A 16,913-nucleotide genomic window follows, 5' to 3' on the forward strand; every position below is an offset into this window, starting at 1 on the left:
TGCTACACACCCTTGTCCATCAGACCAAGTACAATTGCCATCTGACACCAAGAACTTAAGACCCCTCTTCCCACGCAAGGCTCCATTTAGTTCCAGGCTCCACTTCAGGCTGCTCAGCTTCTCCATTTTTTTGTCAGACTTATCTTTCATCTCAGCAAGTCTGCAGTTGACTTGCCTCCTGATTCAACTTCCTTCTCTGCTTTCTCAACCACAGGCTGCTCTGTCCTGGCTTCTTGTTCCAAAATTTCTCTAGAGCTGTCTCTCAGATAGTCAACCCCCCTATTTCTGCCCAAGCAAATTAATATTCCCAGTTACTTTCCAGACCATCCCACTCTCTCTTCCCGCTCTCCAATTTCCATCTTGATCCCATCTCTGCCTGTGCTCAATCTTTATCTCCCAACTGTCAGTTTTCCGTCTCATCTCTGCATTTTTTCCTTCGGCCTCAAATTCTATGAATAAGTTTGTGCCTTTTCCTGCTACAATCCTTCCACACTTGAGTTACATTCCTTCTTTATTGCTGCTGTTCAGGCTCGAGTCAAAGACAGAACAGGATGTAAGGAAGATGCAGCTCCATGCCCTCTCAACTCACTTGTAGCATAGACCAACCATTACTTTATTTACAGAGTTTCAGTCCTGCAGTCCTCAGCTGAATCATGCTTAGCACTCTGCAGAAGTGACTCGTTCTAACACAGGTAAAGAGACTATTTGCTCAGTCTGATCAGAAGGATGCCATCCACAACACCTTTCAGTTAAGCCCCAGGGACAATCACAGCCCTAGCAGAAGCAAGGAGAAGCTTCTAATGAAAACCCGATGAAGTGCATATTCTAACTATCTATATTCAGAGGAACAGGAGAAGGATGGTGCTTTCATTTTTATATTCTACTAAAAGGTATGGAGATGGTGCTTCTTTAAGCAAAAATTGTCAGGTATTATATGACTTTTCCCTTCACTCTGTTCTTGATTAAACTTACTAGAACTCTTGAAACTCTCCAGAATATTCAGTTAAAACAAAGTTACATGAAAAATTTTGGTCTTATAATTATGCCTGACAAAGTTATAAGGAACTCAAGAGTAGGTCCTTTAAAACAGTAGTCAGGCAATCAGAGTAAGTGATGCTAACTCCAAATATGATCAGTCTTCATTAAAAATATATAGTGATTCCATTTTACATACAGCAATTAACAGAAAGCTTGCCTAAAGTCAACCTGATTTCAGTATTGCATGATTTAAGTTATTGTGAGAGCAGCTAACAAGCGAAAGCTGACTACAAACTTAAAGATAACACCAGAAAATTGAAATGTCCTTGATGGTTAACACTTAATCCATGATTTAACCAAAGAATGTAGCTACACCTACATGATATTAACAGCAAACAGCCCTATGCTGGCCTGAGGCAAATTTAAGAGCTGTAACAATGCAACCTTAAAAAACCTCCTGGTAACAGCAGTTCTTTTTAGTCCCAACATTCCTGGTTAATCTATAGTACTTAAAAAGTGTATGTACTTCACACTGTAAGTCAGTTACCCCTCCTCTTGTTGCAGAGTATTTCACTGAGTAATCAGTGAAATCACAATACTGCATCACTATTAAATTAAGTAGAAAATACCTCTTATGTGGGAATTCAAAAAACTAGTATAAGATAATTGCTCTAAAATATAGCTACTTGTGCTTTCAAGACCTTTGGGACAAGTTTTCTTCACTACTACAGCTCCTTGTTAAGACAGACTTTCACATAGTGCCACGTAGCTTTAAGGAACACGTGCCTCACAATAGCCTGTTAATGGCTTTGATTATCACAGAAAGCTACTGTGAAGCCTTTGAAAAAGAAGTCCAATAATAGCATAGCATTCCCTCTACCCTTCATATCCTACCAAAAAAGCAAGGCTATGTTGTTCAGCAAAACTGAACTGTGGTTAACTGGAAACATAATACATTTTAAAGCCAAAAGAACTTGTTTACAAGCCATTGAACTCAAGGTAAGCTGACCTGTGTCTGCTTGAGAAATCACTGAGTTCTAGGCATAGTAGCTGAACTAGGGAAAGAACATAGCACACAGCAGTAAATCATCATAAAAATATTTGAGCAAGATGGTCAAGGAATTCCACACAAATCTGGAGACAGTACATAAAGCAGTCCATGAAGTGCTGACCACTGCGGTCAAATCTGAAGCAGTCAAATTTTGTTTCAACCTTCAAAACAGTGCTAAATGATAAACCTGAATCAAGAATGCAGCATAACAGTACTAAATATAAGCAAGGCAAAATTAATCAAGAGGCTAAAAGTTGTTCCTGTTGGTTTTTCAATATGATCCAAACATTAATACTTTTTAAAAAAGTACATAAGAGAACCAACTAGCCTTTAATGAAGAAAAAAAATACCATCAAGAGTAAGCCATTTAAGGGAAAGGTAAGAAGAGAGCTGAAGTATATTTCTTCATTCTGGTACTAAAATTTTCCAAGTTACTCTGCTGAATAAGTAAGCATGGTATTTGTACCAGTAAACTGCATCAGATTGACAGCTGATGACTTCGTATTTCAAGAGGATTAAAAAAACAAAATTCCGAAGTTCGGTGCCAACAGCACTTCCCATAACCATTCTTCAGATCTCTTATCCACAGAAGTTGTATGTAACATGCTGTCACTGCATGAGCACACAACTGAAAAAAAGATTCAGCTTCTTGCTCTACTCATTAGTCAAAGTAGTTGACTGGTAAAAAATATTTATAGCACTTCTGTATCACATTAGCTTGCAGTTTCTTTGAGCTATAAAGCTATGGTTTAAATGAGTTACAGAGAAGAGTTGGGACTTCTCTGTGTTGTCAACATTGTGGTGAAGTTGGTTTCCTGATGTTAATGCTTGTCTACATCTGTAAGGGAAGATATTCTCTATTCTTGCTACAACAGCAGCTGTATTAGTGTGGTGAACAGAAGGCTTCCCCAGAGCTCTACCTTAATGATAGATTCATACCTTACAATCAAGGAATATGTTCATTTACTAATAAAGCCCAACTGCACGTAAGCAGTTATGCTTCGTATTACAGTTCTGATGGAAAAAGTGATTTACTGGAAATATTTTCTCATTCAGAAGAGATTCCTTCACAGCAAGTCACAGACAGGCACTGGCCTCTTCTACATCAACAAGGTATTTCTTAGATATTAGTTATGGAAAATATCAACACATACTCTATTTCTGGCTGCTTAGCAATTATCATAACCGAATGACTTATATCATCTTGGAGATTAAATATTCAGAAAAGATCAGCTATTTAACCTAGAAAACCAAAAATCAGTATACCAGTTACTTATTTCATATGCCTCTTCTGAAAAATTTCACCACATACTTCCTATCAAGAAAAGAGAACTGGGGAATGAAGCCCGTAGTTGCTCTTTTTGTTGTTTTTAAATAAAGCAGTACATTAACACAAGACCACATCACAAAAAACCATTTTCATTGTTAAAGGTAAATCGGTAAAATCACATTTACTGCAATAAAGCCATCCTATTTTTCTCCTGAAATACTTGATAAAATTCTGCTTTCAAAAAAGCAAAAGCTATTCTGCAGTTTTCAGTCCTACGTCTGAAGCGCCTAATGAAAATCTCACACTAATTTTTAAGGTTTAACTTATTATACAACATTTATAGACTGACTCAGCAGCTCACTAAAAGCATAGTTTGATAACCATTTCTTTCAATGATAATACCAGATTAATTAGCAAACACCCCTCCCAAAACCTCTAAGAACCTGTAGTTATAATACTCAGAAGCCCCTGAGGCACACAACTCCAAGAGCTGAGTATCCTTTAAGGACTTCTCCATTTGAGTCACACAGAGGAAAACAAGCCCACTTTTAAAGATCTCAGTAATAAATAATGTCTTTATCTTTTAAGTTCAAAAGTAGCCAAGAAGCATCTAAACCTACCACTCACTAAAAAGATGATTCTATGATTTGAGGGCAAATAAGACATTTTCACTGTCCTAGTTTCATGCATCTGCATTCATTCTTACTTTCATGCCAGCAACAGTACTTTCTTTGAGGTAAGAGCGCACTGTGGCACAGGAAAAGAAACCAACCAAGTTTTTGCTACAATGCCCTCTCACAAGGCCACACCCTGAGACAGCCACTGTTAGATACGACTTCCCTACTGGTCCTGTGCAGCCTTCCCATGCCAGTAAGTAAAGGCCAAAGCCATTTTGTGCTCCCTGTTAAAAATAATCAAGCAGAAACATGCTTTCTATTGCACTGTGAGTTTCCCACAGTTGGTGTGTTTCTAGCTGCACACTATTCAGTAGCTTCCCACCATGATCCCTGCTTAAACTAACTTGAAGTCCCATCAAGCACTCAATAGCACATCTAACTGGAGATCCTCTGGTTTGAAGTTGTAATTTCTGGAGTCTTTTAAAACACTGCATCTTCCTGTTGGCTGTACACCAGATGCCTACTGTATCTGCAGACTATAAAATGTCTCAAAAGGAACTATGTTAAATTAAAATTGACAATTTGTCTTTGAACTACCTGAAATTAAACAAGGCAGTTTTACTAGATTTTCCTGCCCTGAGGAAAAGAGCAAAAGGAACAAAGGCAGAAATTCCAACACACCTCAATCAAATAACCTGCCAAACACAGTGAAAGTTAACTCCTTTGGGACATAGTCCCTTCTTAACCATTTCTGTAATTTACAGTGCTAGTTCCTGTTTGTCAGTAACATTTGAGCAAAAAATTTGTTATGCCATCACTTGCATGAGATATTAACTAATATGAAGAAGTTTTAAAGTACAGGAAAAAAGACACTAACAGCCTAAGTTAGAAGCAGGGACGAGAACTGAGAAAACATATAAACTGCACTTATTATGAAGTCAGAATAAACTGTACTTCAGTTAGAAGGGACCAACAACAATCATCTAGACCAACTATATAAGGCTTGACCAGAAGTTAAAGCATGTTAAGGGCATTGTTCAAATGCCTCAAACACTGACAGGCATTGACCACCTCACCAGGAAGCCTGTTTGAGCAGTGTTTGATTATTTCAGCTGTTTTTATTCTTATTAAAAAAATGTATCTAAACAGAGAGATAGATGACAGGGGGGATTTCATTAGACATTTTAAAAAGACCAGACTTGATGAGATTAGTACATACCTTCTGTCTGTTCAGTCTCCTGGGGCTTTTTCTCTCTGGGTTCCAGAGGCTCACTTTCAGCTTGCGATTCCGTAGATCGCTTTTTTTCAAAACTGAAGTCTGGAAGTCGTGGAGCTTGAGGTCTAGTTTTTCTTGCAGGATTCAGGAAAAAGCAGTAGGCACACCTAAATGCTACACAAAGCAGACCCCGTAAGTAGCCTCACTAATTAACTTCACATTTCACCTTTTTTCCCACACTATATTCTGACAGCCCAAAACACAAAAAAAAGAGAATTAAATAAGTGACTATCAGTACCTGAAAGTATCTCCACCAAATTTACACAAGCAGTTCCATATAGGTCCTTTTTTAAATTCAGCATACAGTTGCTTTTTAAAAACCTGTTTGCTTTCAGCGCTGCTGTGCTGAGTAGAGCCCAACGCTATTAAAGATTTGACCACAATGAACATAATAATGCAATTCAGTACCCCCAGATGTTGCCATTGTTCTTCTATTCTTTCCTACAAAATAAATTAGTTGGCAGATGATTTTTTTTTTTTGCTCCCCTTAAGATGCCACTTTCCTCACCCTTTGAGTAAGGAGATGATAGAAATTCCACAAGGTATGTCTCTCTCTGCTTTTTGAGGAGCATTCTGATTCAGTGGTGCTTAATTAAGAAAAAGCAGCTTTGTTCTGCAGAAGTACTAGATACCACTTAGCAGTTAAGCACCTCCTTCTGCTCTCCCCACTCCTGCCAAAAGGGCATAAGTGGCAATTTCTGGCACAGTTGAGTTGTGAACTCATTTGAACTAAGGTGACATATAGACTACATATCTTTGGTTTCATAAGAAACATTCAGCGCTGTATATTTACTTATAAAATTAAGCAAAACATAATTAAATAGAAGATTTATCTCAGATTCCCTGGTTTCTTAAGTATCAGGCTTACACTTGTGGTAGAAGGCAGGCAAAATAAAACATCTGTGTTCTATAAAGAGCTGTGTCTGTCTCAAGTTATTGTCAGCCATAAATTCACATAGAGCCCCCTAGGGCTTGTTCCCACTCTTTTTCCGATATCTCCCCAAGATCTTCTTGACAAAGCAAAATTTTAAGTTCTGTTAAAAGAGGCACATTTTAAAGTCAGATAGCTTCTCAACATAAAACCCTTCTGAGAACCATTCACAGCCAGTAGCAATGTTCAGGGAGGTACTGGAGGAAGCTTATTTCCACTGAACAGTTTTCTACAAGTAAAATGCTTGACCTCAAGGTTGCAATAAAGTACTTCTTTAAGTCTTGAAGGAAGTCTTTAGATACAGAGTAATAAGTTACCCAAAAATGTTTCCATGTGATTTGGTACTTCACAATGACAGTTAAGTACTTAACTGCAACCAAAAAGAAGTACAATGAATACTAGTTATGAAACATAAGCCTAGTAACAGAGTCTAACACAGATTATCTCTTACCTATGTATTCAAACTCCTCCTTCAAAGCCATACCATTGTGGGAAAAGCATTGCTGACATATAAGGGCATACCTGGAAAGTATGAATAATATATAATTACCTACCTTTAAGTAATAACACACTGAAGGGAGATGTATTTTACCTTACATATTGACTAATACCTTAGATATTTTCTCTTAAAAGGTAATTTCCACAATAAAATTATTATCCCGAAAAGCAAACTAAATCTGCATATTACATAACAGGATTTAAAGTTGGTTTAAGCACAGTGAAATATTCTTAGCTACACTTTAAACCTCATGGTTCAACATATTTCTAATATCATCAGTGTCAGAAAATAACACCTAAATTAAGTTAATATTCACTAGAATACAGTTAATACGAAAAGTGACCACAGTTTACATGGAAGTTCTGATAGGACTGGACAGCTCTGAAGACAATCTTAAAGGCATTTAAAATGGATATAAAGCTCAAGTGCTAATGCAACCGGTTTGGGGTTTTTTTGTTCAAAATACAGATCATTCACCCACTTGAGCACAGATTTTTCTTTGTATCACATGGCTAATACCACCCAAAACAGAGGTTAATTTTGCCAAAAATATTACCAGTATACCTGCAAAGAGATACCAGCTAAACAAGGAGAAAAAAACATTTAATTATGAAAATTTTGGACAAATTCATTTGCAATCCTTTTAACCTTGACATCTGGCTTAAACAAAAAGGTTAAGAAGTTTTCTTTCCCCTAAGTGTTTAGTATTTCTTTTATAACACTTTTACCTGTTCTGAGGACCATCACCAACCAAATATTCAATAACTCTATCCACAACTCCTCTTTCTCGAGGAAGAATAGGTCTTGCCAAAGGAGGGCCTGGAGGATGAAGACCTAGGAAGACATGAATTATGTCAAAATTATTTTCAGCTGTATTATTATATGTGATATTCTACTATGTGTTCTAGTGTAATAAAATAATTGCACCTACTTAATAGACATGGCCATATTTCTCAGTCCACTAGGAAAGCTGTAAGATTTTTAAACCTGTGGCAAATGTCAAACGTTGTAAGAATCAAATATTTTCAGTAGTGCCCTCTTGAAGTGCTACATATAGAACAAGACTAATCCTGCCATTAAGGCTGCATTATTCATAACAGCACAGCCTTTCAGAACAGGTCTCATCAATACTGGATAATTGATCTAAATGGACTGTCCCAATCTTTAAAAGCACAAGAAAATTTGATCAGAAAATACTGCAACTTACAACTCTTCAACAATAATGTTTTTAAAATAGGCCTCATTTTCACAAACAAGAGGACTGAATTCAGGAGATAACAACCAGTGAATGTATTCCCAAGTTATTCCCGTATTTTATCCTCAGGCAGGAAGCCAGATCAAGAAAACCTTCACAGCAGCAAGGTAGAACAAATTCAGTGCAATATAAACTGGATTCTGCAAAAGCTGTTTAAAGTAGAGGTCAGGCAAAATGCATTTCCTAAAGGTTCACAGAAACCAGAAAGACTTCTATCAAGAAAATGCACTGATACAATCTGCAATAAAATTAAAGCTCTAGAACAATTTTGCGAATACCTGGCTTACACTCAAATGTTTTAGGCCTATATTCAAACAACCCAAGTTTTCGTATGACCTGTAAATCACCAATATATTAAAAGTTTCTAAAAGACAAACTAAGTAAAAATTGAATAAAAGTTACCTAGAATGAAACATCATAACACACTCCAAGAACTACTTCAATTAACTGTCTGCTAATAATTCAGACCAACCATCTTGGTTCTCATGCTGTTATGGACACCAGTAATTAATATAAACATCAGAAGCAATCATTGTAGAAAGACTGGTCATTTCTGCAAAGCTTGGCAAACTCTCAACTACCTGCTGGTTATTAATTTTCAAACATATGGGAGCTCTGTGGTAATACACGTTAAATTGATTCTCCTCTACAAAATATAGCATAATGAAAATGAATTATTAATCTTCTGTAGCAATAATTAAGGCCATTCATATTTGTTGCAAGCCATGCATAAACTTAGATACAATATTATTCTTATAGATACTGAATTTACACACTTTTCACTACAACTTCATGACTGAAATCTTATAGGCCTGGAAGGTTTGGGCAAACACAAGAAAAAGCAGGGCTTCCATATGAGCTGACAGTTGCAGTGGCTCCCGTTGCTATCTATGACAAAATAACCTGTTTGGTCAAAATACCAGTTACTAGTGGGGAAAAAAGTGCCTGTAAGACATTATCACAGAAACTACATTGAATATTTTAATTCCCAGGCTTAGCAACTGTCCTTTCCAACAAGTCAGTTTCTTTCTTTCTCTGAGTCATTTATGCAGTAAAGGCTGAATTTCATCCAGCTTATTCAATGTGCCTGAATTTTCCCTTAAGAATAAAGCTATTATATAGCTGATATTATTTTATTATATAGTCAGCTTCCTTAACAAGGAACGTGCAATTTTAAATTCATGACGGAATTTTCAGTAAGCAGGTATCAGTAGATGTGGTTTATAACCAAATGACCAATTTCCTGTGCAAGGAGCTAATTTTTGGTACTTCAAGGTAATCAAGATTTACTAATAACTTGCCTTTACAGTTCATAGAAGTTTCATAATACAGGCAAAGAACTACTAACAAAAAAATAAGGCTTAATGGATTCTACAGAGAAGTGAGACCACAACTTCCCATGATAAGTTTACTCCATTACACTAAACAATATGAAAAGGCATTCTAAAATTCAGCTTCCCAAGATCTTCCACTAGAGAGCAGGTATATTATGTATAGTCCTACTTTTTGACTGCATCATGGAAATTTGTAAGGACGGACATGCAGTTTGTAAGACTTAAGTAGCTTCAAGTAAAAATCAGGAACACAGGGCAGAGAAACATATTCTTGATCCCTGTATATACAGCAAAGAACCACTCCACGTTACAGTGGTGGTCATGAGATTCTTGGCAAGTTGCATTCCTTCTATATTCAAGAAAGCATTTCATCTCCTTTCTTGCCTTGTGATTCAACTTGCCAAACATCCTGCAATGAATGAAAGGCCTGGCATGAACCCATACACAGCTTTACCACCTATGAGGAAAATGAGAACAATACTGCCCACCCAAAACTTTCAAATTTTGCAATCCTTTCAATATAATTTAGTTCATATTCTATTTAATAAAGTCCATTCCACCTGAACACCAAACCAGAAATCACGGGAAAAACATTTTCAGGATATGAAACTAAATTTTAAGGAGTACTCAATTCTACCAGATTGCAACCTAGTGCTAAGCTTTTGACTCTTGTACCAAAATAACAATGCCATTTTAGAGTTCAGCTACAACAGAGACAACTTTTCTGTTGTATTTGGTATTTTACACTTTAATCTATGAGTATAGATTGCATGACTATACCTCCTAGAGTAAAAATTTAAATAAATGTCAAGATGTATGCTAAAAAAATATGTGCAGGGTTTAGTGAGAAACAGGAATGTATTCTGAAAGTGTTCTCCTCTGCGCCTGATTTATATAAGCATAGAGCTCTTCTAAACTAAGAACATAAAAAGGTATGCTATATTGTTGACTACAGAATACTGCAAAGTTTTATTGCCATTTAAACAAAGAAGCCATAACAGTTAAATGAGCTCAGGCAATAGGTTTCAGCATCAAAAGGTGCCAGCTGTAAAGAGTTATGGCTAATTGAATATGGAACTCCTGCTTAATCAGATAACTGCTCTGCTATTTCCAAATGAAATGCCATTTCCATACTGTCTGAAAATGGCCTATTTTATCGGTAACCAGAGAAAACAATATAAACTGTAAATAACATTAAGTGCTCTGTTTACCCATTCCAGGCACTGAAGTAGCAGGGGATCCAGGGCGTCTTGGTAAAACATTTGATTGCAAGGATGGCACAACAGTTCTTTCTGGGAGTCCGCTCAGACCTGATGAGTCTCTCTGCAGATTAGGAGATGCTGGAACAGGTGACTTGGGAGAACCTTGTTTAGGAGTCACAGGTGGGGTTGTAGAAGCATTTCTTTGAGCTGCAGTCCTCTGACGAATTTCTGACAAGAAATATGCATACTGAATTTAACATCTAGCATTCCGAGCAAGATATTAGAAGTAGTAAATTAATAGTTTTATTCCAATCAGCAAATTACAGAGTCAAACAAAACCAGGAAGGTCTGAAACTAAAGATCACCAGCTACCTGGCTGAGCATGCCATAGAAGTAAATACCACACAGAATACTGAATTTTAATAGCAATAATCATTAACTGTTACATACTTTGGGCAAAATTCTGCTAGAAGGAAACTAGCAGACACCTTATGATTCTGTTCTCTAAGGCAGAACGTTAGAGAGACAAACAGCTAGACTCAAACCACAGTGTATACAACTGACTACTTTTTACTCCATGCTTTAAACATGCTTCCAAATACTGAGCTTTCCATGGGACCAAAACTATTCAGTCAGAATCTAAAATGCTCAGGCTAAGTGCCCAAAGTTATTTAAAAAAACCAGATTGGATAAATGAAACAATTCTAAAACCAAAAGATCATAGTTTCAGTCACTCGTTTCAGCAACCCTACCATGAAACCACATGCTTGAATTGTCACAGAGCAAGAACAGGCTCTGCTGGAACATGTCTTTACTTTTACCTCTTCTCACATCACTATCAGAGTTACTATTAAATCATTATCATGAAAAATTTACTAGGTTTCCTCAGTTGTTCTTACCTGAAGCCAGAATTCTCATTAAGTCCAATGGGAATATCACCACAGTAATATATTATGGTTTGAATATTATAATAATCATGCAAACCTGAAGTTCATACACTACTGCAACAAATCAAACTGAAATGAAACCATCACTTTAGGTCTGCAGACATTAACATGGTTAACAAGTAGCAGCTTAGTCTCTAAAGGGAACAGCCTAAGAATGCCCACAACTAAGACTACAGTACCCTACAGAGTAGGCGTATAGCATCCACGTCACTTTGAACAACCTTGCTTGTCTTCCTTCACAACAAATGGAACTTCACATTACATTTGGACTTTAAAATCATCCACATCATCCACACGCATTTCAAGATTAGAGAGATTTTTATCTGCTCACTTTGTGTCAGGCTGGAAGAGTTTAAATGCTTAGCAGGCAGTTTACAGGTCCACTGGCAACCAGCCACTGGAAAATGGGTGTGCTGAGTCTGAAGGAATGATCCCTGTCCCTAGAAGTACAACACTACCAGGCTAAGCTTCTGCTTCACATGGAGAAGGGGGAGGGAGTGTGTGACATCAGCTTACATTAGCTAAGAAAGAGTTGCTATCACTGAAGTACCAGGTCAAACATAAAAGTTCTGTTGGCAAACCGCCAACATCTAGTGCCATGAAAATTGCAACATACATAGGTTATGGTCTTGCCTACTTATCTGTATGTATAAATAACATTTAATATACAACAGAAGAAAGAATTAAAAATTCTTTGGTCATGGCTGGGCTTCACGAACGAAGATTTGGAAAAATTCTTTGGTAACACCAATAAAAAACTATAAGTGTTCAAACTCTTATGAAAAATCCACCTAGTTCAGTTTCCTACAAAGCAGAAAAAATTACTAGTTTTCCCCTGCCACCCTTCACATCCATGACCGCATCACTTCACACAACTTCATCAACCAAGTTAGATCACCTGATCAGTATGAAGATTCTGTATTTTAACTTGATTTTAGAAAGTAAAGTTTGTCCCTTCACTATTTAAGCTATTCAGAATCTGGAAACCAGGATAAATTGGTAGCTGCAGAAATTCCATTAAGGTTTCCTCGGTGACTTGTTTCTATTTTGAAAACTGCTCCTGTGCTGAGTTTTATCTTAATTAAGTATTCATTTATGACGAACCTCACCATTAAAATGTCTTCAAGAGCTTTTCGTGAGAGACAGTAGTAGTAACCTTTCAAGTTTTACTACACTAGAATAACTGCATCCTCTCCACGCCATCTGACTAACAGGCATGACTCATATTCAAACAATATATTGATTATGACCCATGATTTATTATCCATTATACTCAAGTTTGTCTTATAGTTTCCAGTCATGTACTAGCTCCAAAATTTAAGCTAAAGGTATGCAATTTCTTCATTCTTCTCAGCTCCACATATGTTCAAAAAATTAGTGATAAATATAAAGCCTAATTCCACTTGTTCCAAGATCATTTTAAATATCTATAAAAAGACATATTAATCCATTCTCTTTTCATTACAAAGCCTTCTTTATACTGTTTTTTATATAAAAACGTCGAAGATCATGACTGTAATTTCTGCATATGGATGTCATTTTACATTGTGAAGGCTGTCTTTCTAGATCATGTGGTTCAAGCATGTTAATTTTGATTGCTTAACAGCTCTGAGTCTGTTTCAATAGGTCATGGCTATATTCATATTTATTCTGAGCCCATAGTACATTATTCCTAAGCAATTTCCATGCTGCCTGCAAGAGCTTTGCCCCTTTTGCCTGTTCTTTCTAAAGGGTCATTCCTGGCAAGTCTTCTTTAAATGACTTTCAATTAAGAAAAGTTACTGCTACTTTAATAACTCTTCCCCCATATTTCCTGCAAAGATGTTGAACTCAAGTACTATGGTCAGTATTAGAGAGATGTGCTTCAGTAGTTTTAGTCTCATTACAGAGTTAAGAATGCAAGACTCATTGCTAGTTTCCACAAAATTATATTGGGTTATTCACAATGCCTTTTTCTTTTTCCTCCACTTAGAAGTTCATTTGGCTCTCACTCTATTTTATGATTCATACTTAAGACAACTTGCCAACACACTGCTGCTCCCCAAGTAAGAGAAGTTACCAGAACCTGCATTATGAGAATATGAAAAATGTTCTCCTTGGCAAGACCTATAGCCCATCCATCCCAGTACTTCATTTCCTAGAGTGGCTGTAGATGTTATTTAGTGACAACACACTAACCTAAATTTCTGTTGCCTACATCTCTGATACCATCCCCAGAATCCATAAACACATTGTCAGGGATGTTAGAGAGCACAGCCCTGTCTAATCCATATCCATCACATATGCATGCTGTTACCAATGAACTCCTCTAATTCTTTTAAACCTGCTGTCCACTTTCACAGTAACAGCCCTAATATTTTTTTGCAGTAACTGAATATCATCTATATAGTTCTCAAATTGCCTTATTTTGAGATGCAATGTGTTAAAAATCGCCTCTTGCAAAGTTCCAGATTTCCATACTTCCAAGTTCCACAACTTAGCTGAGTAACATGTCCATTGATCTCAACCCTGACACAACACACAGGTACTGCTGCTGTAGTTTTAATGAAGTTTTGCAATTTTCCAAGGATTTTCTTCATTAATGATTTTTGTGTATCCAAAAGCCAACTGCATGAAGACACTTAAATAACTTAAAAATAGAACTTTTATTCTTAAAGCACACTACAGTTCAAATTCTGCAGTTACCAGCACCGAACAAGACAGATGCGTAAGCAGACACATTACTTAGCAGGTATGCTACTGAACTGATGATTCAGTATGATCTCTTAAAGAATATTAAGATATTGCAGTGGTGAGGCAGCTGCATCTTTCATGTTTACAAGCAAAACTATTTTATTTTTCCCTCACTTCAAAACTCCTTGGTTTTTGTAGAGAAGAATACATCATTTTTAAAGAGCTACAGTACAATGCAGGTCAATATATAGTTTACATAACTTGTTGGCTCTAGTGCCAAAGACCAACCAAGCATTTTCTTTCTTCCTCCTCATGCCTATACCCATCCCAGCCTACAACCATCTGTTATTGCACTACTTTTAATTCAAGTCATGGAGCGAATTAATTTAAAATAGCCCTGCTAACAGTCATATTAGCACAATGAAAAGAGCAGGTATCAACAACAGGATATGGCTGATAAATATTTATTTCACTGCAAATATATAGTTACTCTATTTTTCTCTATGGCCAAAGTACTGAATAAGTATATGCTCATTAAGTCCACCCCTCAAAATATTTCTGAATAGATGAAGTTGCACTTAAATTTTCACATTCCTCTCCCTCTAGATTTCCTGGTGCTTTCTTATGCCAAACTCAAGATTGATATGAATCATCTGTTAAAGCTACCATTATCTATTTAAGAAGCACATGTCAAAATCACAAAAATTGCAAAAAGAGCTAAATACATTGAAAAATTGGGGCACTACCAGCTGTTTTTCTGAGAACCAACTATTATGCAACACTAGTAAAATCTTTGTACCGATTAGTATGATGTGCAAGCTTCCATTTCAACCATTAAGTCAAAAACCTACAAACTAACTAACTTTTCATCAGTTGTCTCATACACAACATTGTCCAATCTGATTACACACTGCTCATTATTTACCCTGTTTTCAAAAAGACTCAATTATAGAGCTCAAAATAATGAGTTCTGCTACTTGGCTAGCTTGTGTGCAATGTGAGTAAAAGGAAAGATCAAGGAAGCTTTAATGTTAATGTGTTAACACACATTTTATTATTCCAAATCACTTTAATTCTACCACATACCGCATGCACCAAATTATACCATAACCACGGAAAGGTGTCATCTAGTTACACTAAGTTATATACTGCACAGAACAGACGTTACTACTCATTTTAGGCAGATATTTAGTGTGATCAGCAATAAGCTTGTAGGTTTTCTGATAGTTAAAAATTGAAATTATTATTGCATATACCAAGAACAAGATATTCGGAAAATAAGTATCCACGATTTCACAAGCTAAAGCCAAATGGGGTGTCCCTCCTGAATTATAATGCATCTCCAAAATACAAGTCTGAATACCCACTTTTACAGGGACAAAAAGCAGTACCAATTCCAAATTTAATGTCTTAGAGAATAGGTTGGAAAAAAGACAATAAAGGAAGTTGTGCTGTATATGAACAAAATTATATTGAATCATACAATTATTTAGCTTGGAAAAGGTCCTTAAGATTATTAAATCCAACCATAAACCATGACAACTTACAAAATTTATTTTCCAAAATCTTTTGCAAGGCTAAACTGCACTTCTATCCAGGATAAAGCAAGTTGCTTACTTTAAGGTGAATGCATCTGAAGAAGCTGAATGTTACATTTTCTCAGTTGCATCCCCACTTAAAGGTCTCTGGTTCACACCATGACACAGCCAGAGAGCAGCATTTATATTCTTTGCAAATGAAAGATCCCTTCCACCAAGCCCATGAGACCAGTTTACAGCTAACCCTAAATAAAAAGTTCTAAGCATAGTTAGTGTGGGCAAACTCCTCAGCAACAACTGTTTCACAAATCTACTCATATCATACCACACTTATTAATGCCGACCACAGTCTGTAGTGATTGGCTCTCAGAAATAATTCTAACTCAGAACCTCTCCCTCACAGCCCTTCTATTAACATTCAAATCAATCAACACAACACAGCATAAGCTGGATCCAGCTAACCTGTTTTGACTGACTCAGAACCCAGGATCAAAAGTACAGGCACTGTGCTTTGAAAACCCAAACATACACAAGACTAGTTATTTAATAGGGACTGAGCAACTTACTTGTCACCACTGCTACTTACACAGCCTGGGTAGAGGGGAAGAGAACAATCATGTAACTCCTAAGGAGTTTCAAAACTGCTGCTGCTATCTCTTAATAAAGTCAGGGTGACTAAAGACTTAACAGTGTCTTATTTATAGATAGCTATCTCTATCTCTACAAGAAACACACATTTCCAGGCAGTTTCCTCCCCTGGTCAGTGTTACTTGCATTCTACAAACAGACCTGTCACACTACTACTGGACTACTGTAGTGGTTTCTAACATATCTCAAGGAGAAGGATGAATTTTATAAAGAGTTTAAAAAATGCCAACCATAGGCTACCCAAACATTACAGTTATGACAGAAAATTCTTGGCAACCACCCATGAGCTGTATTAAAACAGAGAACAGAACAGGGTGTCAGAATGGCCCTTCAGACTGAACAAAACTATGAACATTGCAGAAATGGAATGATGGGAGAGACAGGTAAGGGGCAAACTTGAGAAAAAGCTGTTGAGCCTAAGACACCAGAAGAGATTGAAGCTTTACTGCTAAGGTACTGGACTGCAACTATTCACTGTCAATGTCAACAAGTAAGGATGGTTTTAAAATGACAATTTGAAGCTAAGCAAGAAGAACGAAACTGTGGATTTGATGATGCACCTTATAAACTCCTTTGTTAGTAAATCCAGGTGCTCTGCACCTAAGAAAACCAGTACTCCAAGAGTGAAAAAAGAAAAAATGTGTTTGGTTACCCACAAAAATTAGACACACAGTTGAAAATTCTAATACATTCT

General features: G+C 36.7%; 1 protein-coding gene across 4 annotated transcripts in view; it reads right to left on the reverse strand.

The window, feature by feature from the left end:
* The window catches only part of LNPK (lunapark, ER junction formation factor), a 46,574-nt gene that overhangs the window by 9,552 nt on the left and 20,109 nt on the right, over window positions 1-16,913 (reverse strand). For all 4 annotated transcript variants that reach the window (XR_003543121.2, XR_005566028.1, XM_027733656.2 and 1 more), the window contains exons 9-12: window positions 10,423-10,641; window positions 7,351-7,456; window positions 6,575-6,645; window positions 5,136-5,306 (exon numbers count right to left, since the gene is read on the reverse strand). Coding sequence is in view for 2 of the 4 variants with exons in the window: in XM_027733656.2 (XP_027589457.1) it covers window positions 5,136-5,306; window positions 6,575-6,645; window positions 7,351-7,456; window positions 10,423-10,641 (567 nt within the window). In the remaining 2 variants the exon portion in view is untranslated. The remainder of the gene's footprint in view (window positions 1-5,135; window positions 5,307-6,574; window positions 6,646-7,350; window positions 7,457-10,422; window positions 10,642-16,913) is intronic.

The sequence above is a fragment of the Pipra filicauda genome, unplaced genomic scaffold (assembly GCF_003945595.2).
Source record: "Pipra filicauda isolate LSUMZ 115617 unplaced genomic scaffold, ASM394559v2 scaffold5_size6683894_pilon, whole genome shotgun sequence".
NCBI classification, from domain to species: Eukaryota; Metazoa; Chordata; class Aves; order Passeriformes; family Pipridae; genus Pipra; species Pipra filicauda.